The sequence below is a fragment of the Hesperophylax consimilis genome, chromosome 26 (assembly GCF_061612785.1).
Source record: "Hesperophylax consimilis isolate HC1 chromosome 26, BYU_Hcon_1.0, whole genome shotgun sequence".
Classification (NCBI taxonomy): domain Eukaryota; kingdom Metazoa; phylum Arthropoda; class Insecta; order Trichoptera; family Limnephilidae; genus Hesperophylax; species Hesperophylax consimilis.
The window spans coordinates 29,341,193-29,368,680 of NC_142861.1; the positions used below are offsets into that span (position 1 = coordinate 29,341,193).

Consider the following 27,488-nt stretch of genomic DNA (forward strand, 5'->3'; position numbering starts at 1 on the left):
AGTCATCACGAACAATCAACAGTTGTTATTTATTAGCATGTAGATTTAGTGTTATTTTAGATAATGTGTGCCAATAATAATAATCTGAATATCTTATAATTAATAACAATATTATGTATATTTATAATTAGTAGACATCGGATTATATGCACTAACAAAGTGCCAAAATATACATGCAAATATGCACTAAAAAAGGCCGAAATATGCACTAAAAACTCTTGATTTGCCCAAAATATGCACAATGCAAAATCAAAAAACCATTTATATTTTAATTAAAGACCGTACAAAAACAGCGAAATATTCTTAAAATTATGCATGGTTTTTGTGACAATATACAACTAAGTATTTTTCCAAATTTTCGAGCTCAAATCTGTGACGTTTGTCACCCAGTATTAATTTGTACGCCGACAACGACCTCTCTACGTCAACTGACGTCATTGGACAAAATTTAAAATTTGGCGCCATTTCTGGAGATATCTGTTTAGGCAGGGTATGGACCTGTGCCGTTGATGTAGGCATTAATGTTCTTCATATCTTCAAGACTCGGGTTTTTAAGCAAAATAGAGTCTAACTTTTTACGAATCTTTTCTGATATTGAATTAGGAAGGGCGTTGGCGAGTTCGATCATTGTTTCCAGTATTTCTATTGCTTTAATTAGAGGAAGGTTTTTTGTTTCAAATTTTTTTATGGTATCTGGTAACTTGTGGAAATGTGTTGAGATGAGGGCGATATTCTGTTTAATGGATGCGTCTTCAAATGCTAGCTTGCTTGAATGAATTGCAATGGCCTCAGAACTGTCAAATTGCCCAACTACTTGTTTTACGGCCTCAAAATGTTCAGCATAGAATAATACTGCCTTTAGCCAAGTACCCCATCGAGTAATTATGGGTTCTGGCGGCAACGCTAGATTTGACAATTGCTCTTTATAAGACTGCACACGCGACGGTGCTTTTAAAAACACTTTTTTGTGGAGGAAATCAATTTATTAACACTCCCATACTCTTGCCGTATCTCTTCTGCAAGGCGATGAAACCCGTGAGCTAAGCAGGTAATGTGTAGTAAATTTGGATAAAAAGTTTGCAAGGCTTGGCCAGCTTTCACCATGTATGGGGCAGCATCAGAAACAAACATGCAGATTTTTTTCATCCACAGAACAATCGGGAAACAAAGATCTTATGGAATCATTTATGAAACGAGCAACAGTTGAATGATTTGTTTTTTCTAGGATTTTACAGGCAACCAAGTCACCTAGCTCCCTATACGTAGATGATACCTCCCGCTATTAAACGAAATATGCACGATTTGGGAAAAAAGGCTGAAATATGCATTAACGTCGTAATTAGAGAGTTATATGCATTTGCATATGCAAATATGCAAATGCATATAATCCAATGTCTAATAATTAGTAATAAAATTATGTATACATATTTACATTGTAATTGAACATGTTACATCCTGACGACAAACTGTTGTTTCTTGTTCGGCAGAAATTCAGTCACTCAGTACAAGTCAAAATCAAATTGAATGGCGATATATAATGGTGATTGGTTCTCTCGAACTAATAGTCAAAAGGTACTATGTCAACGGTAACTTTGGTAGGCATTTCTGTTTGAAGGTGTGTATTATCTATTCGGTGATACAAAGCAGATGTTTTTATTAGAACATAATGTAATAGGAACATTGTACAAACAGACTGACAAAAAATAGTAGACAAAAGTGGAGGGCACTGCGTTTAAATGGGAACACCAAAATGGTTGAAAGGAAAAAACAATGTAACTCTAAAGCACTCAACAGTATTCAGAAATTGGTGGTTATTCCCGAAAGGAGATGATTCATATTCTAAGGAAATTTAGATGAACCTAAAAAGCCCTGGATGGAGCTATTCAATAACAATTTGAAGCCGCAGGGTGAGGGGGAAAATGTATGAATAATGCAAAAAACCTACTTCAAATTTTTAACGACATATCACATTCCTTGTCTCATCAAATACCCCAAAAAAACCATAAGCCGTTATAACTGCATTAGCAAAAAAAAAATTCAATTATATTACAGTCAAACTTGGTTATAACGAGCACAAGGAGACCGACTAAATTTGCTCCTTATATCCGTTAATCACATCCTAAATAGGTTTTTTGTAAAGTCATATGTACCTACCTAAATGCCTCTACTATCAATATATTCGCAAAAGTGCAGTATATTTTCAAAATACAAGTAGTTTACTATCAACGATTGTTATAAAGATTTCGCTCTGATGCTTCTCAATTTTCTCTTCAAAACAATCAACGCATTATAAGTATCATCACCTAGTTCAAGGCTTCCAAGAAAAATATCACTAAATTGTCTCATTGTCACTAGCTTGTGCGTATTGTACCGCTTATAAAATCTCACTTGTCATAAATAACTAGCTTGTGCATATTGTACCGCTTGTGAAATCTTATTATCACTACCTTGTGCGTACTGTACACACCGCCTGTAAAATCTCACTTGTCATAAATAACTAACTTGTGCATATCGTACCGCTTGTGCATATCGTACCGCTTGTGCATATCGTGCCGCTTGTGCATATCGTACCGCTTGTGCATATCGTACCGCTTGTGCATATCGTACCGCTTGTGCATATCGTACCGCTTGTGCATATCGTACCGCTTGTGCATATCGTACCGCTTGTGCATATCGTACCGCTTGTGCATATCGTACCGCTTGTGCATATCGTACCGCTTGTGAAATCTTATTATCACTACCTTGTGCGTACTGTACATACTGCCTGTAAAATCTAACTTGTCATAAATAACTAGCTTGCTGGATTTTTTTGGTTTTCGGCTGTAAAATTTGACTTGTCACAAATCAGTAATGCACAACCAGCGGCTCTATTTTTGCGGCCCGCACTTCAATTTCATACGGCCCACTTGGCTATAGAGAAAAAATGTTTAAGGTAATTCTTGAAAACCCTGGCTGAGAACATTTTTTATAGAGTTTTGGTTAATTTACGCTCATTTTAGGTTAGATCTAGATTTGACTTCAATGCCATTCGTGTAAAATCGCACTAATGCTCTGTCCATATAATTTCGACAAGCTGGATGTAAACCACTTGCCATTGGCTTCGGGAGAGTTGGAGAATGCTTTGAATAAATTACGACATCAGTTGTACGTAGACCGCCGAAGAGCGCATGTCGAAATCACCAAACTGAAGCAAAGTAAGGTTTGCACTTGGTAGTTTGTAGCACAGTCCATTGAGGGACTTTAGCGCGCAGGGTTTGAATGTTCTTTTCTAACCCAAGTCTACAAAGTGGATTGTATCGGACATGCTAAAATGAGTGAGGTGAGCAAATTATTACACATTTGTAAAAGTGTCTAACTATAGTGTAACACAGGTGTGGCGAACCTTTTTGGGCCCGCGTGCCAAAAATCCTCAAATATTATTTCTAGATTGTGTGGCGTGCCCAAGCTGTAAAAAAATTAACCAAATAGATTTTTATTCATAAGCTTAAAAATTACAATAGAGTTTCATAAAAATAAAGTCATAATCAATAAATGTACATATTAGTTATTTATCAATGAGATTTTTGCTGTTGTACATTCGATGACAAATTCTTAATATCTGGATCACATTTCGTCACTTTTAGTAACACACACGACCAACTGGATTCATCAGTCATTCTCGTTCTTGAATCACATTTCATGAAATTCATTTCTTTAAATAATGACCCACAAGCATATGTAGAACAGAAAATTGATAATATTGCTCTCGCTAGTTTTTTTAAAATCGCTAAAGATTTCTGGAGTGGCTTTCCAAGTTCTCATTATTTCTTCTTCTGCATTTTTATTATTTATGTTCGTTAATCGATCGCTTTCAATTATATCCAAATCATTTCTCAAATCAAGAAATTTTTGTTTCCATGGCGAACTCGATTGGAATTCGATAAATTGCATTTCAAAATCTTCTAGATTTAGCCACTCGAAAATCTCCAAATTGAGGTCATCTGCTGATAGTGTATCTGGATATAAAATAAATTTTGATATCTTTTCAAATCTCCTGAATTGTTTGAATCTTGAAGAAAACTCGTTGATTATCGATTGTTTAGTTTATCCTTTCACGAATAGTTCGTGTTGATTATTATTTCTAGTGGGGATTATGGAATCCCGCTTTTCATCCAGTGTTGGCCGTTGGTCATATTTGTATACTCGTGTTTCGGAACTGAAACCGTAAATGGATCGGTCCTAGCTATGGCTAGTAGTTGATGGCTGAGTTTTCCCGCGTCGCGAAGGAACGGATTGCTGTTCCCGAAGTCTGTAAGACAAGCCTGGTCGGCTACCACGTGCTGCAGGCCTGATGCCCCTGCAGGCGTCCATTGAGGGAGTTGCTGTCCTCCCGCTGCCACTAAGAAAACGGATTGCTGTCTTGGCTCCGTTGAAGAGTCTGGTCGACTACCACGTGCTGCAGGCCTGATGCCCCTGCAGGCGTCCATTGAAGGAGATGCGTCCTCCTGCTTCCACTAAGAGAAGGATGTCCTGGCCTCCGTCCCGGGTCCGTTCCCCGCTGCCGAGAGCAAGTTTTCGTTCGCCATTCGTTGTCGTTCTTTCGTTTCACGTTAAGTTAGTTTAGTTTAATTCAAGAGTCCATCGGGTATGTGCCTATATTTATTTCTATGATTACATGTTTATCATCTGTACTCCTTTGTAGTTGCTTTGATGTTTCAATATATTTTCCATTAAGAACTCACTCTTTTATTTATGATCACTTAACTTACTTGACAGGAAATTATTCCCACAATCTTGAGATGAGATCTCAGCTCTACCGTTTCCTTTTAAACATTGGAATGTACCTACCTAAAATTGCATACGTTACAATAACTACAGAAAATTCTTGTGTTAATTTCATTTGATCTGGCTTTTCTTCTGCAAAATTTTTTTTTTGTATTTGGGAAATATTTGAAGGTGTTAGATACAACGTCACGATCAAAATTTTTTAATTTAGCTTGAAATGCTTTGATTAAATCAAACGTAACAATAATTTTTTTGTTAACGCCTTGCAATTTAATATTTAATTAATTTAAATGAAAGCACAAATCAGTAAAAAACATTAATTTTGAAAGCCATTCGAGGTCTAGTAACTCATTATATTTTTCAATGAGATTCTCATTTATTAAAAAAGCCTAACTTCTTCCAAACACTCAACGAATCTTTGAAGAACTTTTCCACGACTTAACCATCGCACATTGTCGTACATAAGTAAGCCCTTATATACTGAGTTTACCTCATTTAACAATTCTAAAAAATTTTGTTTGTTTAATCCGCGTGCAGATATCAAATTGATCAATTTTGTTACAAGAATCATAACATCTTCCAGTGACTTAAATCCATGCTTTGCGCATAAAACTTGCTGGTGTATAATGCAATGAAAACCCAGAACGGAATGTCTAACACGTTCAGTAAATAAATTGACAAAACCATTTTCCTCTCCAGTCATACTGCGAGCGCCATCCGTCGTTACTGATACAATTTTGGAAAGATCTATTTCTCTTTCAGTGAGTGCTTTTACAACTGCATTGCAAATATCTATTCCTTTTGTTGTTGTTGCTAATGATATTAAACTGAACAATTCTTCTTTGATATTATTTCCATTGCAGTATCGAGTAAAAATTGCTGAACGAGCTGATCCAGTTATATCAGTACTTTCATCAAGACAAAGGGAAATTAAATCGGAAGACTTTATATCTATGTTTTGCTGATGAGTTACATTTTTGGCCATTTCAATGATTCTATGTTTCACTGTATTTCTAGCCAAAGACATATCATTAATTCTTTGAATAATTTTTTGTTTGTTTTCAAAATCTTCAAAGAGATTGGGAGCGCATATTAGCAATGCTTCTCTCAGATATTCTCCATCGCTGAATGGTTTTCCGTGTTTAGCGATTACGTTTGAGGCATCAAAACTAGCAGCAGTTATATTTGAACAACCGCCTATAAATTTCATTAGGGATGTTGATTGTACATTTTTATTTTTATTAGCTCGAGCAATAAATTCTTTTCGTTCCTCCTTACTTTTTTCAAGGAGATTTATGTTTTAGCTCGAAATGTCGTTTAACTGACGAAGTTCTGCATACAACTAATTAAATCAAAAATATTCCTATCGATTTCTCTGGAAAAATTGTCAGTTTCGGCGGGGAACATTGAATGAAATTTTCAAATGTAACGTAAGTTAAATTTGAGTTGAAACAACCCAATTCTGGTTTGAAAAAAATCAACAGAATGACTGTTACATTTGAAAAGAAAAGAAGAATATGAACGATTGTTCAGATTTTTTTTTTTTGAAACAACTGGTCAAATCAAAAAAAAATATTTTTTAAACTTAAAAATTAAAAAAAAAAAATTGAACTTGGAAATCGTCAGTGTGCCATCCAAATTATCAAACGTGCCACCTCGGGCACGCGTGCCCTAGGTTCGCCACACCTGGTGTAACAGATCGATTTTGGTTAACATACCCGATTAACATACCCGAACTTTTGTTTAGCCCCGATTTGGGATTTGCAGTTAAGGTTTTTATGCAGCCAGCAATTTGCGCACCATTATAAAAAGGAATACTTATTCGTAAGCAGATTTTATTTTCCAAAACTAGATACTAATAGGACAATGCAAGTTACTGCACTGCTTGGTTAGTTCCTCTATTATCTCTCATGGGGAGGTCTATTGTTTTCTTATGTCTATAGAGTTATCTAAATAAGTACACGGAAAAGATTTTTTTATTATTTTTAAATGTACAAATCAAAAAAGCCATTTATTAGAAAAACAAAATAAGAACTATGTGAAATAAAAGCGCACCTTTTTGTATGGGAAAGATAAAAATGGCTTGCGTTTGAAAAGGTTAAACACTCACCATGAAAGCATTGTACTGGTCTATATCCAAGCGCCTCTTGGCGAAGATGAGGGTGCGGAGACCCTCATTGGCCAGCGAGTCGCTCTGCCCGCGCAGCCAGTCGGGAGAGCCCACCATGGGGCCCACCACTACATCTGCCCCCTTCATATACAAGATTATCTCTGACGAATCGTTGTCCTGAAAATATTAACAGACATCTCTCAAACATTCACTGATACTAATTTGAAAAAGGGTGGCACAAGTATTTAGGATTCTTTAGTGTGAACCCCTCAATGACCAAAGGTAAGCGGTGAGTTTTTCAAGTTCAGGTATTAATATTGTGAATTGAATATTTGAAAATTACCGCCTTCGGCTGAATGTTGTGGAATAAAAGAGTACAAGTTCCATACCGATATAACTCGCTAGAAAAATAGATTGAGGATGTCAAATGTGTGTCCAAAGGAAACCATTTATTTATTGACTAACTGAAGTCCCCGGCGTTATGCAGAGTTTATTGAAATCTCGTGTTGACAGTGGACTTTCCTCTTGTTTGGAAGTGTGAAAATTTTCATTAATCTTGGAATAAATCTGTAGATTTGTATAAAAAACAAAGCCAGGCCGCCCGCCCAACCAACCCCACCTGTCAGATATCAATCAAAGCACTCTCTAAACCCTTCTGGCACTAGTAAGAACAACAGAGTCTTTATGAACTGTACATATTTCTAATGGAATATTGAAAATAAATGTTTGTTTACCTGCACGATAATGCCCATGCATTTAGTCTCACTGGTGAAAGGAAACATGTGCAGAATCTGGAAATTCATGATCTCATTGGTAGCGCGTACCTTTAGCGATATGCATGACAGGTCACGCTGGTATAGTGATACACCCATCTGAAACAAAAGGGAATTTCAAGATGAATAATTCCCACAATATTTTCCAATTTCCTTAGACATAACTGGCATAGTGTCTGTCTCGTTGGTGGTTTGGTCAAATGTTGCTATTGAGCACACGTTGCTACTGGTACCAAACCTCTGGGGGCCGAAATAGACCAATTCGGAAATGACGGATGTACATTTGCATAAGTTATATAAACATATCTCCCTTTAATTAAGTTAAATACAATAAGTTTTTCAAATGTTAAAAGCACCCATTGATGAACTACTAAAAGGTAGTTTATTGGACTTTTCTCTTTTGTTATATTATTTCTTTCTTATTATATTACTAGCTTTACCCCGCCACGTGTTGCTATGGCTCAGTCTCCCTGTGCAGATAGAGAAACAATAGCGCGTGTTGCTTTTACGTACAACAAGTGGTGCAGTTTTAAAAAAAAAGCATGCTTTTACCTGTCACAGGTGACATTTATACAACATAAAAACACTTGCGTATTCGAATGCAACGTTGTTTCAAAATTAAAAGCAATCAGTAAAGAATTATCGGAGATTTAAGATTTTGATCAAATGAACATTTTTATTTATATAAACACAAATTACTTATTTTACATCTGAAAACAACACTCTGCACTCACTAGAAGTCCATTACACAAATATTCTAATCGACGGGATAATAAAATAAATAGGCATATTTACATTATCGGTCCATTTAACGAGGGCCACTTCATCGGGGCTGGCGGCCTGGTAGTCGCACAGCTGCTGCTGAGGAACTGCTCCACCCCGACTCTCCGACACCATGGAGCTGGTCGTATCTGGAACATAAAAATAATATCAAAATGTGAAATTATTTTTACAAAAACAATTTTAGTTGTATGAAAATAGTGTTTATCTTTTCTTATCATTTCCTGATTTCAGATAATATTAGAACACAAAATTTTCCTTAGAATTACAGAAATAACATCATATTCTATTAACCCTCCAAGCCTCAAAAGGACTTTAAAAAATATTAAAAAAATTCATAATATATGTTCATAGTGTATAAGTTTTTGTACATGCTTTTCGACTACCACCATAGGAACATTCCAATTTTATGGTAATCGAAGTATATATAGTGTTTATAATTATATTTATGTAAAACTTGTTAATTGTAAAATTTAAAGTATTATTATAATGAGAAAATCTATAAATGGTTTCTCACTTATGTAAATTGCACATGTGTAAACTGTTGATTTCCCTAAATTAAAATAAATAACTTTACTTGCTGAAAGATTGGAAATATAGATTATAAAAATAATATTTTAGAATTTGGATTGAGTAAAAAAAGCATAATAAAGCAAACGTACTCATTTTAATGAAGTGAGGAATTCTTTAAAACAATCCCTTCCTTGTCGCTGAAAGTTGTTTTCCTGGAATTAATACTCAGCAATATAAGAGAACTATCGTTTAGTTTATAGCTGCGTAGTACAATTTCACCAGACTAAAAACTAGTCGATGCAATTTTCAGAAGAACCACAGAACTTTACCTTCATCATTCCATGATTGCCCTCCGTAATCCGTAGAATCCTTCTCATAAACCGGCGTAACATTGTGGCACAGCGCCATGCCGAGGACCGTATCCCAGATCTGCCTTCCGGAGACGGGGGAGTTGCCGGAACTGGTCAGCGAAGACCCTGATGTGGTGAGGATGCTGACAAAGGGTTCCGTGGGAGTGGCCGGGACGGAGGTTCCTTCCTTCGTCACGTGCTGCGTTAGGAGGGTTTGCACCTGCATGAAGATTAAGATAATGCGGCTCTTTTTACAATTTACAAATAAAATCACTTAAAACTATCATAAAATTATGTTCAAAAGAATTATATAGACATACATTTGAACCCATTAACCGGGTATGACGAAAAATTACATCATCCCAGAAAGCAACTGTAGCGGGTATGACAAAATATTCCGTCGAGACATTTCTAAAACTAAGTACCTATAAATCTGAGCTATGTTTTAATTTTTAGATTTTAATATAAGAATATCCAATTGATAAGTTGGGTATATTCTTATGGTGAAGATTGGAAGATTGAAGGAAGGTGTTGCAATCAAGGTGATTAGTGCATGTGCAATTCCGCTGAGTTGGTCCTAATAATAAAATACCTTTGGACACCTTTTGACATTTTGCATAGAAAATCTGACCTCGTGAAAGTTGGCATCGTGATAGTGTGCGTTAGCCAGGCTCAGCTTCTTGAAGACCATCTCGTTCTTGGTGAGGGTGCCCGTCTTGTCGGTGAGCAGGTAGGACACACGCCCCATCTCCTCGGGAATGGTGGTGGAACGCATCACCGTCCCCTCCATCTTCTTGTCCTTCTGGATGGCCCACGCGTAGAACGTCTTGCCCACCTCCAGGTTCACGCGCAAACTGGAATTTACAATGAATACCGTAAAGATCACAGAATAAAGACTTGGAATAAAAAAAGCATAGATGATGCAATACAATTGTACCAGCCAGGACCTGTGCAGGAGGGAGCATAACAGAACATTTTCAATGCACTGGATATATATATATTATTTTTTTTTTTAAAAGAAAGACAAACATTCCCAGGTTACGAATAACCCAACAATGTTTGAAAATCTCCTACTACCACCACAGAAAGCCGAAAATATTGCTTGTGTTGTGATGGAGGACTTAGCCAGCCGAGGAATCGAACACGCGACGCTCGGGTGAGACCTAAGCGCTATGCCCACTCAACCACTGACCGGTCAGAAATCAACATTCAATTTATATGGAAATATTTTTATGAATTTACTTAGAATATCTAAGTTTCAAAGGCTAGCCGTGACTTAATTAGCTGCGAAAATTTGAATGCTGAAATGTGTGGTATTTGTACGAAATTACTTCGAATACTGAATTTGAATGCGAAGGTGGTCGGCCGTGAAATTTCTGTTTCCGCGGAAAAATTTCATATTTTTATGAATTTACTTTGAATAACTGAGTAACTTAATTCGAAATTACAGTGTTCTACTTTATTGAAAAAAAATTCCTCGTCCAACTGAGGTTAAAAAAATTGTGTCTTTACAGGCCAGTAGGCGTCAGACGTGGGCAGAATTCGCCTATGTCTAGTAGGCGTATCTGATTTAAATGCAAAAAAACTTTCTAACGAACATATTATTAATCTTATTGTCTATGGAAAGTGTTTATTTGTCACCTTATAGGAATAATATAAGAAAAGAGCAGGATGAAGCGGCAGAGGTAGCGCAGCCACGGCCCGTTGAACCCCTTCAGCGCTATCATCAGAGTGGACAGCAGGAACACGGCCACAAACAGCACCTTGGTCATGTCGTTCACCTTCAGGTCGAACTGGCCCACCTTGGAGTGGGGCGTGGAGTTGTTCATGACGCTGCGGGTCTCGGAGCCTGGGTAAACAAGAACGAGATGGTTATGAGAATGGGAGAGCGCATTTGTACACCTTGAGGTGTACAAATGGTACACAAAAATGGCGCTATACAAATCATCCAAATATTATTATTGTCTTGGAGCTTACTAGAGATCGCAATATGAAAATTGATGCAAAGCGACAGTCAGTCTTTTGACGCACTTTCAGAGCGCAGAACCTTGGTAATACGTGTTCCTTTAACCTCGCAGGCCTCTGGCATGTTCTGTCGGAAGGCCGGAGTATATCCGCTTTGCAATAAAATCCAAATAAATTGAATATTTCTTAACATATCCGAAAACTAAAACTTATTTTTAAAAGGTGTTAAAAAACGCATTGAAATTTTATTATTAGAAATGAACATATAATTTTCGAATTTTAAAATTTTCTGTGCATACATATAAAGTTTCGAAAATGGCTGACCTTACATTTTCTCATCTAAACACTGACCTAAAATTAATGACAGTGAAAACAAAATAAAAAATTCACAAAGTTTAATAAATATTTCTCAAATTGCGGTTGGAACATTTGGTTTCACAGAGGAGTTCTCAAACTATTTACATCATATTTTCTGTGGTTAACGTCTAGATTTCAATATAAAGCGTGGTGTTTTCTCTTTCTCAAACTATTTAGATCATATTTTTCACCATGACAGTAATGGAGACCATAATATGAGCTGATCCCAAAAGCGAACAAGAGGGGTTATTTGGGTATATTCCGTGAATTGAAGTGAATCAATGACCTTTTGTTGTCAAGAAAGTGACGTTAGTTTTGGGCGGAAATCGGGTCCGTTAGAAGAAAGTTTTAAATGATAATCTTGCAAGATATTATTTTATTTTTAAAATAATATCTTTCTCGGGCGCCTCTGACTTCTTCCTCCATTCACTACTGTATACCACAATGTTACTTTTACAAAACTACATTACATTGACTCTAATTCGACTTCATATCTCCTTACGATGCAGAGATATTGTGTTGAGTGTTCATCGGGCGTCCCCGACTTCTTCCTCCATTCACTACTGTATACCACAATGTTACTTTTAAAAAAGTACATTACATTGACTCTAATTCGACTTCATATCTCCTTACGATGCAGAGATATTGTGTTGAGTGTTCATCGGGCGTCCCCGACTTCTTCCTCCATTCACTACTGTATACCACAATGTTACTTTTACAAAACTACATTACATTGACTCTAATTCGACTTCATATCTCCTTACGATGCAGAGATATTGTGTTGAGTGTTCATCGGGCGTCCCCGACTTCTTCCTCCATTCACTACTGTATACCACAATGTTACTTTTACAAAACTACATTACATTGACTCTAATTCGACTTCATATCTCCTTACGATGCAGAGATATTGTGTTGAGTGTTCATCGGGCGTCCCCGACTTCTTCCTCCATTCACTACTGTATACCACAATGTTACTTTTAAAAAAGTACATTACATTGACTCTAATTCGACTTCATATCTCCTTACGATGCAGAGATATTGTGTTGAGTGTTCATCGGGCGTCCCCGACTTCTTCCTCCATTCACTACTGTATACCACAATGTTACTTTTACAAAACTACATTACATTGACTCTAATTCGACTTCATATCTCCTTACGATGCAGAGATATTGTGTTGAGTGTTCATCGGGCGTCCCCGACTTCTTCCTCCATTCACTACTGTATACCACAATGTTACTTTTAAAAAAGTACATTACATTGACTCTAATTCGACTTCATATCTCCTTACGATGCAGAGATATTGTGTTGAGTGTTCATCGGGCGTCCCCGACTTCTTCCTCCATTCACTACTGTATACCACAATGTTACTTTTACAAAACTACATTACATTGACTCTAATTCGACTTCATATCTCCTTACGATGCAGAGATATTGTGTTGAGTGTTCATCGGGCGTCCCCGACTTCTTCCTCCATTCACTACTGTATACCACAATGTTACTTTTAAAAAAGTACATTACATTGACTCTAATTCGACTTCATATCTCCTTACGATGCAGAGATATTGTGTTGAGTGTTCATCGGGCGTCCCCGACTTCTTCCTCCATTCACTACTGTATACCACAATGTTACTTTTACAAAACTACATTACATTGACTCTAATTCGACTTCATATCTCCTTACGATGCAGAGATATTGTGTTGAGTGTTCATCGGGCGTCCCCGACTTCTTCCTCCATTCACTACTGTATACCACAATGTTACTTTTAAAAAAGTACATTACATTGACTCTAATTCGACTTCATATCTCCTTACGATGCAGAGATATTGTGTTGAGTGTTCATCGGGCGTCCCCGACTTCTTCCTCCATTCACTACTGTATACCACAATGTTACTTTTAAAAAAGTACATTACATTGACTCTAATTCGACTTCATATCTCCTTACGATGCAGAGATATTGTGTTGAGTGTTCATCGGGCGTCCCCGACTTCTTCCTCCATTCACTACTGTATACCACAATGTTACTTTTAAAAAAGTACATTAAATTGACTCTAATTCGACTTCATATCTCCTTACGATGCAGAGATATTGTGTTGAGTGTTCATCGGGCGTCCCCGACTTCTTCCTCCATTCACTACTGTATACCACAATGTTACTTTTAAAAAAGTACATTACATTGACTCTAATTCGACTTCATATCTCCTTACGATGCAGAGATATTGTGTTGAGTGTTCATCGGGCGTCCCCGACTTCTTCCTCCATTCACTACTGTATACCACAATGTTACTTTTAAAAAAGTACATTACATTGACTCTAATTCGACTTCATATCTCCTTACGATGCAGAGATATTGTGTTGAGTGTTCATCGGGCGTCCCCGACTTCTTCCTCCATTCACTACTGTATACCACAATGTTACTTTTAAAAAAGTACATTACATTGACTCTAATTCGACTTCATATCTCCTTACGATGCAGAGATATTGTGTTGAGTGTTCATCGGGCGTCCCCGACTTCTTCCTCCATTCACTACTGTATACCACAATGTTACTTTTAAAAAAGTACATTACATTGACTCTAATTCGACTTCATATCTCCTTACGATGCAGAGATATTGTGTTGAGTGTTCATCGGGCGTCCCCGACTTCTACTGCCATTTAAACATTTCTAAACACTCCTGGCACTAATAAAAACAATCTTTAAAATTTTCAGTAATATGGGTCGATTACTTTTTAAGTTTTGCAAGCACAAAGGTAGGCTGAATTTTTATATACTAATATTAGAAACCAGTTAGAATTTAACTCAACCATTTGGAAAGCATTTTATAATACAAGACGTTGTCCTGCCGCAGACTGACTTCTCTATGTAGGGAAGTTAAAATTTGTGGTTATATGTATTTTTGAATGTGAAATCTGATAAAAAAAAAAATTACGAAAAATGTTTATTTTTTAGATCTCTACAACAGCGCCACCTATCGGGTCCAAAACTATCCTATATTTCAAGCTGGAACCAACCATGAAATTTCATTGAAATTGGTTGAGCGGTTTCGGAGATTGGCGTGTACGAACAGAGAGTCAAGTGATTTTTACATATTAAGATACATATTGTATTTAGACATTTGAAAAGGTGTATGACACATATTCGTGATCAATTTCTGTTACAGAAATTTTATATATTACATATAAGGATTTTCGCAATGTCAGTCCCTACCATCGAAGAAGTGCTTGAATCTGTCCCGAAGATGGAAACCCTAAACTGGTCACTGTAAACTGGACGCTGTAAGCTGTACAATGGAGACAAAACGTTGGCTAAAGGCGGAGGAAGCACAATAATAATAATAATAATAATTGGATGACTTGTATAGCGCCGTTTTTGTGCAAAATCACTTCAAGGGCGCTGTACAAATTTATAATACAAGTTCACAACATGAAATAATACCCTCAGAATCAATCACAATAATATGCGGTTGTTCCGAATTTTTAAAATTTTTAAATATGTTAAAATTTTAGGTAAACCCATGGAAAGCTGGTTTAACCACAATGTAAGTGAAATAAAGTTGTAAAAATGATAAATCAAGCTGAACAGAAGAGGCCAGCCCAGATGGTGTGCTTGACGCCCAGCTGCACGGACTCAGCTTGGTCGTGCCCGGTCCACGTGCCAATGAAATGATACATCATGCTGACCTGTATACAGCACCATCCCAGTAGCGTGGGAAGACTTCAAGACGCTGCCCGCCCAGATGGTGTGCTTCACGTCCAGCTCTACAGACTCAGCTTGGTCGTGCCCGGTCCACGTGCCGATGAAGGTGTGGATGTCTGACTGCGGCTTCTCCGCGTACACTGTCACGTTCATACCGAGGACTTGGTGGTCCGAGGTCGCCTTCTGACTCGAAGGTACCGACAGTCTAGAATTAAAATATTATACAGTACATACACATTTATTTGCAGATTGATAAATAATTCGTGGTGGAATTCCATTTTAACTGTATTATAAGATGGAAAATCTGATAAGCATATTGAAATCAGTAGTTTCTTAGTCCGAATGTGGTTTTATAACTTGAAATGCTTTTTAACCGGTCAGCAACGTAAGCAGATATACACGATAAAATAACGATAGCAGTCAAGTACAATAAGCGTGTTTACACGTCAACGCGTGTGTTTCCACAAAAATCGTCATAACTCCGTTATTCTTCTAGTGACATCCCTAAAACAAAAAGTAGAATATTCGTATTGAATGAAGCTTCACATCTCTATTCAAAGTTATCCATAGAAACCCGTAAAAAGACCTACTCAGTGGAAGCAAATTTTACCCGCCAAATCGTAAAACGACGCCAAGAAAGCCGTTTGACGTGCCGACCCGCCTCGCAAGTTTAATTATTTTTTTAAAAATATATTTTGTATGAAATGGTCAAAAAGTGAAGTGACAGAATTGTTTATTGTACATTTGTACGATGAAATAAGTGTTTTTTTTTTACATTATCCGTGATTTTAGTATCGTTTTTACATAAAACATTACAGGTGAGTCATTTTTACAATTTTTTCATGTTTCCATTCTAAATTTAAATATTTACAAATGTTAATATTTATTTATGATACAACAATTTGAAAGCCTATTTTGTAACCTTTCTAAAACAGTTTTTACTATTCGGCTCCGTTCAGTAATGTTTCATTTATAGAGCTTTGATTGTGAGGCGGTAATAACACAACGTTTTCGTGAAATTGACATTTCGATAAAGACATTTTAGCTTCAAGTTCGCGAAAAGTCGGAGGGGTTAAGTCATTTTGATTTGATCTTGTGTGATGAATACGCGGTCTAGTAGAGGATTCCGTATTTTAAAATAGTTTCAATAGTATATTTTTGGCATATCGTCGCATTAATTCGTAGACTGCGTAACTCCAAATTTTTCGAAAATACGTTTTTAATGCCATCTGGTGTTAAAATTAGACCCGCATCGACTAGTAAAACTCGAAAATTTAAAAAAAAATTAACCTTTTAGATAAACACAAATTAGGAAACTGCGTAAAATTATGGTGCCATTTTTACTCGCGAATACTTCGTAACTCCTTAATTCAGTAATCGATAAATGTGAGTAAACATTTCCTACCGAAATGAGTAACATCAACTGCCAAGCGACTCCAGGTTGTCACAACATTAAGATTACCCGCTTCATGGGATGATGGTGGAGGGTCAATTGTCCTGCATTGTACGCAGGAACGCATGCATCTATCGACGTCCTTTCTTCTCGCCTCGGGATCGACCAGCCGGGCAAGATGAAGCGTTCACTTTAGTCCAAAGTGATGCTGAGCATGAAGAGTTTCTACGCTTAAAGCACATGTTTGCTCACCAGTTCCACTTTCAAGTCTCTCCCACCTAACTTCACACTCTGAGGAGTCTCTTTCACAACGTTTCCTGTCATGGCTACTCTTTGCCCGGGTCTTGCAAACCCTAGTAAGTACATCAGTTTTATTTCTACAGGACAATAAGGGTGATCGACAATGTCAGATCAAATTCTTCTACAATCTCCTTCATCAACTCCAAGCGTCACTTAACGATCATCTCTGACACGACTACTCCCGGTCAGTGTAGATCTCACCCAGCACAAAACCGTCGCCGAATCTGTAATGATCTCCAGAGTTTGAAGATTTCACTTGAGAGTCAGATTTAATCCCTTAAGGAAGGAAAAGTACTAGCATTTACAAGACTTAAAACAGACATTAGAAAAGGATTACCACTCCTTTAACGATAACCTTCCGCATCATTAAAATGCATCTAAATAGACTGCCTCGACATACACATACATTGTTGTGTTTTATTTTGTAAATGTAAAATTCCTATCTCCCAAATTTTTCGCTAGGTTGTTCATAAAACTGTTCGCAGAAAAGTATGTATCTTTTGTAAAATGCGTATCTCCATTCTCGGTTTTTACGTAAACTTCCTAACTCCGATTTGAAATAGAAAGCCTTAACTTACAAAAGTTTAATAATTGAAAATAAATTTCCAAATATATTATATGTTTGAAACATAAATAAAAAGAATAAGCCGTCTTTCATTTTTTTTCACTACGAGGTTTTTTGTGCCTCCTGTAAAATTTTACATTTGGGAGTTACGCATTCTACGAATTAATGCGGCGATATATATGTTGCACATTTGGAACGTCAAACCTATTGAAAATTTCAATAGAAAATTTTCTTTTGGGTAATTACTGTATGGTGTCTACGATTCCTTTTTGAACTGCATTCAGGTTACTTAGATACAGCAGATCCCCATCCTATCATTTCGTATTCGATTTGAGAATAACATAATGCGTGACAGACTTTTTTCATATCCCTTTTTATTTACCTGACTTTCCAATCTGTTTCCCCGTCCAGTTGGTCCGTAGCGACAAACACAGATCCGGTGGCGTCGGTGGTTCGCAGTAAGAGCAGGTCGGCCGGGGCACGCTCGCCGCGGTGTAATGAGATGATATCCCCCACTCGGAGGCTGCTTGCTGTCGCCACTTCCGCGGTGCCTCGTAGAGGACCGCTCATGATCAAACGCGAATACTTTTGGTTGTTTACCAATCTGTCACGGCTAGAAAAATAAAAAAGTGTTTAGTATTGGTGTGGAGGTTTTGAAACATTGATATGTGCAGTGCAGAGAGTCACTACTATACTGCCGTGGTAAGTAAAACCACAATTTCTTCCCTTGAGACTATGTGAAAAGTGATTGAAGATTGAACACTTTGTGGTGTTATCTATTTATTATTTTCATTGAATAACTAAAAAAAGAGTATTTTGGAAATGATGTATATCTCTTAAGGAAAAGATGGCGAAGGTGGTACATTGGTGTGATAGTCAAAAGAATCAGGCCTCTTATGCCTGTTTCTTTGACGGACATATATGTCTTTCAAAATAAAATACTGTTTTTGGAAGCAGATGAAAGACTCTTTCAGATGTATTAATGTATTTATTATGTATTGCCAACTTACTATAAACGTACTGCCCAATGCTTCTTTTGTTGACATTTTTGTTTTATTTGTCGTACATTTGTTACTAAAACTTAGTTTATTTTTGTCTATCGGTCTCGACACAACCGTGTCATTAACTTTTGTTTTTGGGTTTAAATTTAATGTTATTATTATATTATGTTTACATATATTTGACCGGTCAGTGGTTGAGTGGGCATAGCGCTTGGGTCTCACCCGAGCGTCGCGTGTTCGATTCCTCGGCTGGCTAAGTCCTCCATCACAACACAAGCAACATTTTCGGCTTTCTGTGGTGGTAGTAGGAGATTTTCAAACATTGTTGGGTTATTCGTAACCCGGGAATGTTTGTCTTTCTTTTTAAAAAAAAAAAAAAATAAATAATAATATATGTATTTTTTTAAAATTATGTAATTGTAAAGCTGCACATCTTGATACATGAATGCCCTAGTGAGATGTGTAGATTATGTTTTTTATGTTAATAACTGTTTTTTGAATAAATAAATAAATAAAATAAATTACAAATCGATATATGCTAAAAAAATATTAAAATTTTGAGTTCCCATAGAGAGATAAAGTTTTTAAAGTCGCTTACCAATGTTCTTTATCATGAAAACTGTAATTACCACTTTACACAAAACTAAAAAACATATTTAATTACACAAAGGTATTATAAAAGTTATGGGCACTTCACTTTTTTGGCCTTTTACATAAAAAAATTTGCAAACCTTGACAAATATTTTTCAAAGGCTAAATGTATTTTTACATAGAATTATTTCAAAATTATCGGGAGTGTCTATGTTAACTTTTGTTTAAAGAAACAATCTGAAAGCATATATCTTATTTAATATCAAAAACATTGCCATGCATAATTAGCAATCTAATAGGGAAATTGGTACCGATATCTTCCCATGTCATCGATGGCCTCCCGGAACAGAGTGACGGAGATGACAAAGCAGAGCGGCCCCCAGTACGTGTACAGATAGCCGATGCGGATCTCCGGGATGAACTGGCTCAGCGCCATGATCAGGAAGTACAGGTTCAGGAACAGACGGAACTGCTCAAACAGGACTAGCGGGAAAAAGGTCAGAACGCTGTATTTCTGGAAGATAAAATAATAAACACATGATCAGTGATGGGAAATAATAATTATCTTTTGGTTTCACAAACGACTAAGTTTTCCGTCAAGCCAAACTTATCACATCGGACAGAAAACGGTACTTGATAACTCCACAGATTGAGTTGGGCTTATTTTAACGTCGTTGGGCGTCGGAACGTCTGCGTCTCTCTAACTCTATGCATAAATGTTAATATTTTCTATTTGCAAATTCAGCGCGCCAAATTTTGTCGTTTCTGCTATTACATTTACAATACGTTTTTTACTGCAATAAGCAACAATGTATAATTATTTATTTTTTTATGTGACACCTCACAAGAGTGTCCCTGCCTGTGCAGTGTACAGACAGGGGAACTATGTCACCACCCGGTTGGGCGGCGTTGTGAGGCGGAATAAGGTAGGGGCTGTAGGAAGGGATTTGTTAATGCGGGCCTTGAAGAGGCTCGGATTATAGGAGGGAGGAAAAACAGATGCCGGTAGCTCACTCCACATACGAGCTGACTTACACAAAAACGAGTCGTAAAAACGGCCCGTTCTCATGAAGCCAACGTCAACCGTGAACGGGTGTTCAGTTCGTGTCCGTCGAGTTTCGCGCACGTGCACCGGTGCATCAGGAATCAATGCTGCTAGCTCCTTGGAGCAGGCTCCATTGAAATACCTGTAGAACAGACACAGCATGCCTACATTGCGTCTATGCATTAGAGAAGGCAATCGGTCTGTTAACAACGGATTGTCAATCAGACGGATCGCTCTCCTTTGCACAGATTCAAGCAGGTTTATCAAGTATTTTGGGGCACCAGCCCAAAGGTGGCTCCCAAATTCAATAGTTGGGCGGACTTGAGACTTGTACAGGGTCAGCAGCTGGTCACTGTTGAAGAATCTCCTAGCCCTGTACAAGACGCCCAACTTTTTGGAGGCCTGATTTACTCGGGCTTCTATGGATCCCCGTTACTTGAGCTGGTCTGATATAGTAACTCCAAACATTTCAATGGAGTCTTTATTGGGGAGAGTGCTCCCTTCAAATTGCACCAGACAGTCATTGATCTCCCTCTTTGCCGAAATCAGACACGCTTGGGTTTTTGAGACGTTGAAACTGACCAAGTTGGCCTTACCCCAGGCACGAACCATCTCGGGGTGGTGGTCAATTTTTTGCTTCAAAACTTCCCGAGCTGTTTGGACATCATAGGTGGAAGGGGGCCTGTCAAAAAGATAACCCTCGTGAACGGTGCTGTCATCAGCGTAGCAGTGAATTGGTGCACATTCAACGAGATCGTTGATGTGCAATAAAAACAGCGTCGGAGACAGCACAGATCCTTGTGGCACCCCCGCATTGATTTGGTGCGGTGAGGAAGAAGAGCCGTCAACCACGGTTTGAATTGTTCTTCCCCTCAGAAAGTCCGCAATCCAACTATGCAGGGTTGGGTGGATCCCATACGATGGTAACTTCCCGATAAGCGCCTGGTGCCAGACTCTGTCAAAGGCTTTGGAGATATCCAACCCAACGGTTTTTTACTATATTTATATTTATTACTTTCATGTTCATTTTGTGTTTGTTTATGTTGGTAAATGAGTAAGATTTCGTGTCCTTTCTAAGAAGTAATTATAATGAAAGGACATTATAACATAAAATTCGCTTAAAATGAACAGCAGTGTTTTATTTGTAAAAATGACCATTTATTTGTAGATTTCTTTTCAGTTAATTGCACTTGTGAATGGCAGCTTGTCTTCAGTCTCCACATAACTTACTCATCGATATACCAAAGGACTCTCCAGTTGATCTATCTTCTTGTACAAGATTCCATATACAGTGCTAGGACAGTATCGAGACAGATTACCGCTCGTAAAGGTGATGGAGCAGTGCAGATATATAACTGATGGTAATGTTCCAAAGGCATCATTGGTAAGGAAATCTTCAATTTTACAGTTATATTCTGGACACATTCATAGACAGTATTCAAAATAACATAACAAACATTATGTGGAGGATATTTAGTTGTATCTGGAGAGGTGCAGATGAAACCTCCTAGCGGATAGGTACAGAGCGCCAGCTGAGCGAATTCCTATTACATACTCCTCAAATCCTTCCATACACAAATCCAGTTCACACTAGAGATAGGCATCAATTCTATCATTAACAACAAAATTAACTTCAACATTTACCGACACCATAATTCATAATACCTCCAACAGCCCTATCTCATATAAACATTCTTCTTTCCACAGCATGATTCACCGCCTAGTAAATAGTTATCAACAACGGTGATCACTCTGATTTAAGATTTTTCAGAATTAGCCTTACATTTAATAGATACTAACCATACATTTAATAAAAATACAGGCGTCCAAATAATTCATAAAAATAAAATACGAATATGTCTTAATAATTTAGAAGCCTTAGAAATATCCAAATCGAATAAAAATCAAAATAATTGCCCCCTTTTAAATAAACAGTTTAACCGACAGTCCAATTTTAAAGTTGTTCCCAATGACCCTATGTAACCCCCACCAGCTTGTCTTTGATGCTCTCTCCCTCTCGCACATGCTTTCTCTTTTCCTTTTGTTTACATTGTAATTGTCCTCTGTATTTAATTTAGTTTATATTTCCATTGTCCTGAAGAAGGTCGAGTCCAACCAAAACCGGTCCACATATATAACTCAATAAAGTGGTTTAAAACAAAGTAATATATTTTTCATTTATATAATCTGAAGCCACAAAGTGTTTGCTTTCTTCGATAACTTAAGAGTGTAAATGTTTGTTTGTTAAAAATCTTATATCTCCGAAAATTCTTCACCGATTGCTTTGAAATTTTGACACATTGTTGCATTTGAATACGGGTCTGTTTTTATATACAGATGTCAAATAACGTTGAAAAATACAGTTGTCAAATAATCTGTTGAACGTAAAAGCAACACGAGCTGTACAGCTAGTGAATAGTAAATAAATACATTTCAAAAGCTTACTTGTATCAATATGTCCAGGCTTCCACACTTTACAGAATAGAGAAACATAACAACAAACCATTCTGAAAGTTATAATTAGTAATATAAATGAACATTACCTGGTTCCTGATTTTGTTGGGAGGGAACTTCTCATCAGGAAGTTCTCCCAAATGAATGACACGAGAGCTTAGCTTCTTCTTCCTACCGATGTACGGCCATATGCAACATTTAAACCTGGAAAATATAGAATTTATTATAATAGTCTGGTCACGTCGAGCATGCCTGTGGGAAGAGTTAGTTATGTTTGCAACATTGGAAGGCTTAGGTACAGTTCCTACTTCAGAACTGGAAACAGCGTTTAATGGCTGCTAATTAAGTTGATAATTGTTTGAACTTTTCAATACTCAACATCTGATTCAATTAAAATGTCAGCACGGGAACACCAAGTTTTATTCTTCAATTCGAATACATTATTTATTTAATCGAAAGTTAGACCACACCTAACTATTGTTTGCTCTAATATACAACATTAAATGTACATAAATTGAATGATTACTGATAAACTTTCTTATCGCTTTCCATGCTATTTATTTTAGTAAAGTTGCACGCCACATTTAGCAACCTTTTCAATGTGAGCACCTAAGTATTTTTGTGTATTTCGATAGTGCATGCATTGCAAACTAATTTAGTATTCTATTAACTAAAACTTAATTAAATTTTATCTAACTTTGAATGGTCGCTCGGATTAGGGTGAACAATGCTTGTTTTGTTGTGGTCAATAATGTCATAATATTACAACATTATGCTGCGTATACATTTGCGAGCCGAGCCGGGCCTCAAATTATGGGAAAGGAACAAAGCAACTTACTTACGTTACTTCGTTCCTCTTCTATAACTCGAGGTTCGGCTCGCAAATGTATATGCAGCATTTTTCAAGAGACTCAAAGCAATGGAATATAGTAAATGAAATTTACTAACTTGTTACTTGTTTTTATAATAAATCGCTACAGATTTCGACACGTACGATAGCTAAATATTATTAAAAAATAAGTACTTGCTACATTGCAGAATAAAAGTCTTCAAAAACAAAACGTCTAGAAATTGTTACATAGTGCCAAAAATTAAAAAAAAATTATAATACCATATCCAAAATGATTGTCTCGGAGGTCTAACAATAAGCGGTGTAGATTCCATTTCTGTATTGCGATATCACATTTATAAAATAATACCAAATTGTTATCAAAACAATCTGACAAGCGCAAGTGACCTATAATCCGCCTGAATCTGTCAAATGTCAACAAAGAATGCCCAACACCAACAATCCCAACAATAATAGACCAAAAACAATAATAAATATCACATGTTGATAATACGAAGATGGCACCGGATAAAAATATAAAAATGATATTTTCGATTTTGCGGCAAAAAATGTAACTATAAATACACTCATTGCAGTTTTCACGAAAACTTCCTGTCTTCTCGCTGATCTTCTCAGTTATATTATGTTTAGCTAGATGGCGTTAATAAAGATTGTCTTCCCAAATAACAAGTAACCCAAAATAGTTTCACGTTGTCTATAGTATTTTCTATAAATCTTCTATGAATAATTTCGCCCTGCCATAGAAGAAAAGTTCATAACCATAGATGGAAAGAAATAATAATTACCGTCAGTTAGAAGCTGAGGAGCATATAACTCCGGTCTGGCCTTGAAACCCGTTTGAAACCGAAACGCCTCCGTTTTCTTATAGAAAAAAGGGTTGTGGCTGAAAGCTTAGATCTCATTGGCTTAGAGTTTGACATTTCAGATTTCGCTTGAGGCCTCGCTAGCGATGGGCGGAATCGATGAATCATCGGTGGTTTACTCGATCTTTTTTACCATTCGAAATATCTCGATTCATTGTCAGAATTAATTCGAATGCAACTCCGAGACAATCGTTTTGAAACGTCATCGAAAGTCGTTGCTGTGATTGGTCAGAAATAATCGATGCCAGCCAAGCGTTGTGATTGGTCAGAATTAATTCGAATGCAACTCCGAGACAATCGTTTTGAAACGTCATCGAAAGTCGTCGCTGTGATTGGTCAGAAATAATCGATGCCAGCCAAGCGTTGTGATTGGTCACAATTAATTCGAATGGACGGTCCGAAATAATCGTTTTCAAATTTCATCGAAAGTGGAATCGAGACAATCGCTCGGAAATGTCAGAAATCATTCGAATGTTCAGTCCGAGATAATCGTTTTCAAACTGTCAGAATTCGTTCGAAAACGCAAATCGATTCTCACATTCGAGAGGTTATATTTCGAGATGTCAAAATATCTCAGATTGCTTGACAAACGAAGTACATTGTTGGCTGCCTACTGAAGCATGTTGATGTTATAATCAACCTCGTGTGTGAATTGTAAATTATGAATTAATACTTTTAGGTGACGATTTACGTTTCCAGTAGGTATAGTTTATGTGTAAAAGATTTTCATGGTGATAGTTTTTCACAATTGAAGGTTTAATACCTACCTATGTTATTTTTAGGTTATGTATCATCTATTCGGGACATTCGGGTAGTGTATATTTAAAAGAAATTAAACCAATAACTTAGCAAACACCATTTTTATATTTAATGCTAATCGGGTTTCACTACAACCGTAGCTTCTTCGGGCAGTATACAATATTCAGTATATATTAAACTCATCAAGTGACATGTGTTCGTTCGTATAAACATAATATATCTGCTACCTATGCTACGAACAAATATATTTAATTTATTTGAAATTAACATAAATGAAATTAACATCGGTGTCTCTTAGTTAGTAATTAAAATGAAACGCTTTCTGTAGTAAAATAACTTTATTTACTTAATAATAATTTGTGAATTGCATACAAATTACAAATTAATGAATGAATGGTTTGTTTTGGGTTCTAGTAGGCGCCTACAACGTACATGAGATTTAGAGGTTATTTTTAACAAAACGGCATATAATTATTGTCTTATTATTAAGAAGTACATTATAAATATTATTAATGGGAATTTGTACCCACTGGCTACACTAAGTAGCTATTCAGCAGGAGCTTACAATATTATATAAAACAGATATCAAAGTACAGCAAATGAAAATTACAGCACAATAATAATGTACATAAAAATATTAGTCTTTGTACTTAAAAAACTTAGGCAGATAGGTGCATTTCGAAAAATGGGAAATTCCCCAAAAACCAAAAATAATTCGGACTTATTTACAGTACCTGTCCTATCCACCTAAATAACGTAAAGAAATTCAGAAAATATTTTTCTTTGTTCTTAAAAAACTTGTATAATAATTTATTTTAATTGTACGTATGTAGATATTCGAATCTTATTAATTATTTATAAAAATGTTAATTGCATATGCGTACATATTTGAAATTCGTGGCTAAAAGGAATAATACTAATGTTGCTAGCAGACAACAAGGGAATCATTGCCAGGAATGAAAATTAGTGATTGAAATTTCGCTAGTACCTGCTTACCAAAATTATTTCCATACTAATGAAAATAAATTACAACCGGAATATGCAAACATTTTTTTTACGATAGGAATAGTCTTGATATTCGAGTTTCTATTTTAGAATCCTACCCCCCCCCCCCCCCGACGGAAATTTTTTTGCCCCTGTCCGTAGCTATTGCTCCCGCACTCCGAGCGATTCATTCGAATGGATCATTCGATTCTTTTGATGTTTCGGTTAAAAAAAATCGATTATATAAATATTTCGATCATTCCCATCACTAGGCCTCGCGGATAAATAAGCACAATCATGTTTTGCAAATTTTCTTATTTTTTTCATTTATTTTCTAGATTCTTATTTACCATGTAGTGGTGAATGATTTTAATTAACTCAATTTAAATTTAATGCTCTTCATATAAACAGAACGGCGTATTGCGCCCAACAATTTTTACCTCATGTGGGTGTTTAAAATGTTACTGGGCTATTATAGACTTACAGACCTTGTGTTTTCTCGGTAGGGAATTTTTTTATGTAAAAACCCTACTAAAATTACATGTTTTCAGCTTCAACATCACCAGCAGCCAACCGTGGCCATATATTACATACGCGTCTGTTTGTGTTATGTTGGGATCGGGAAGGAAATTCAGTTGCGCCTTATTTTTAGGAATCCATCCGTATTTGCCTCTTGAAATAAGGGAAATTAGAAAACCAGAAAACCATATTCAGGAGAAACGGCCGTCTGTCAACTTGAAACAGGCATTTTATAGGTATGTGTGTGTGTATGTTTTTATGTAAATATATACTTATGGGAAATAGGTATAGACATTTATAAACGTAAAAATTATGAGACGTTATATACATAGATATATAAACATTATATATTTGGGAAGGAAGTCGGGAGATTAGGAAATACCTACTACTCGCTGCTTATTCGTCCGCGTCCGAGTCTGTGAATCTAATAAGACTAAAGTTATTTGTAGAAATGTTCAGTGAGTCTATGTGTAAATTGTATATTGTATGTTGTTTTTTATGGTAAATTGGTCGATGTTTGTGTCGTTAGCCAGAGCGCGCAGTTGTCCCATATTAACTTCCATGGTTCGAATCTATATCAATTGTTTTGCTCAATTACTATAGCAAATTTTCTTCAAAATTAGCTGTAAAAGTTCATTTTCTTAGTCAAATGAATTTTGCCCTCAGAAAACATTACGATATTTTTCTGCTTCAAGAACTTTTATTTATTTTTAAATTAGTTTTTTGGGCTAAATAATGAATTGCTGAGTGCCATTATATTGTCTATAGTTGCATTTTTTTTAAATGGCCTTGATTTTCTGTACCTTGTCTATCATCACCGCTCCGTCGGCTATATCCGTGGTTAAATAGTGTACAAA

At 36.5% G+C, this 27,488-nt stretch overlaps 1 protein-coding gene across 2 annotated transcripts in view; it reads right to left on the reverse strand.

Annotated features, from left to right (window-relative positions):
• LOC149411408 (putative phospholipid-transporting ATPase IIB) overlaps positions 1–24,023 on the reverse strand; it is a 33,677-nt gene extending 9,654 nt beyond the window's left edge. The window contains exons 1-11 of one of the 2 annotated variants that reach the window (XM_089647065.1): positions 23,768–24,023; positions 22,746–22,860; positions 19,469–19,671; positions 17,948–18,178; positions 15,292–15,512; positions 10,932–11,139; positions 9,922–10,144; positions 9,270–9,510; positions 8,443–8,558; positions 7,609–7,746; positions 6,875–7,051 (exon numbers count right to left, since the gene is read on the reverse strand). In XM_089647065.1, the coding sequence (XP_089503191.1) occupies positions 6,875–7,051; positions 7,609–7,746; positions 8,443–8,558; positions 9,270–9,510; positions 9,922–10,144; positions 10,932–11,139; positions 15,292–15,512; positions 17,948–18,178; positions 19,469–19,671; positions 22,746–22,860; positions 23,768–23,820 (1,926 nt within the window). In that variant the 5' untranslated portion in view covers positions 23,821–24,023. Of the gene's footprint in view, positions 1–6,874; positions 7,052–7,608; positions 7,747–8,442; positions 8,559–9,269; positions 9,511–9,921; positions 10,145–10,931; positions 11,140–15,291; positions 15,513–17,947; positions 18,179–19,468; positions 19,672–22,745; positions 22,861–23,604; positions 23,714–23,767 lie in introns of those variants that run through there. The other variant, XM_089647067.1, reaches the window with a different exon arrangement.
• Positions 24,024–27,488: the final 3,465 nt, after the last annotated feature.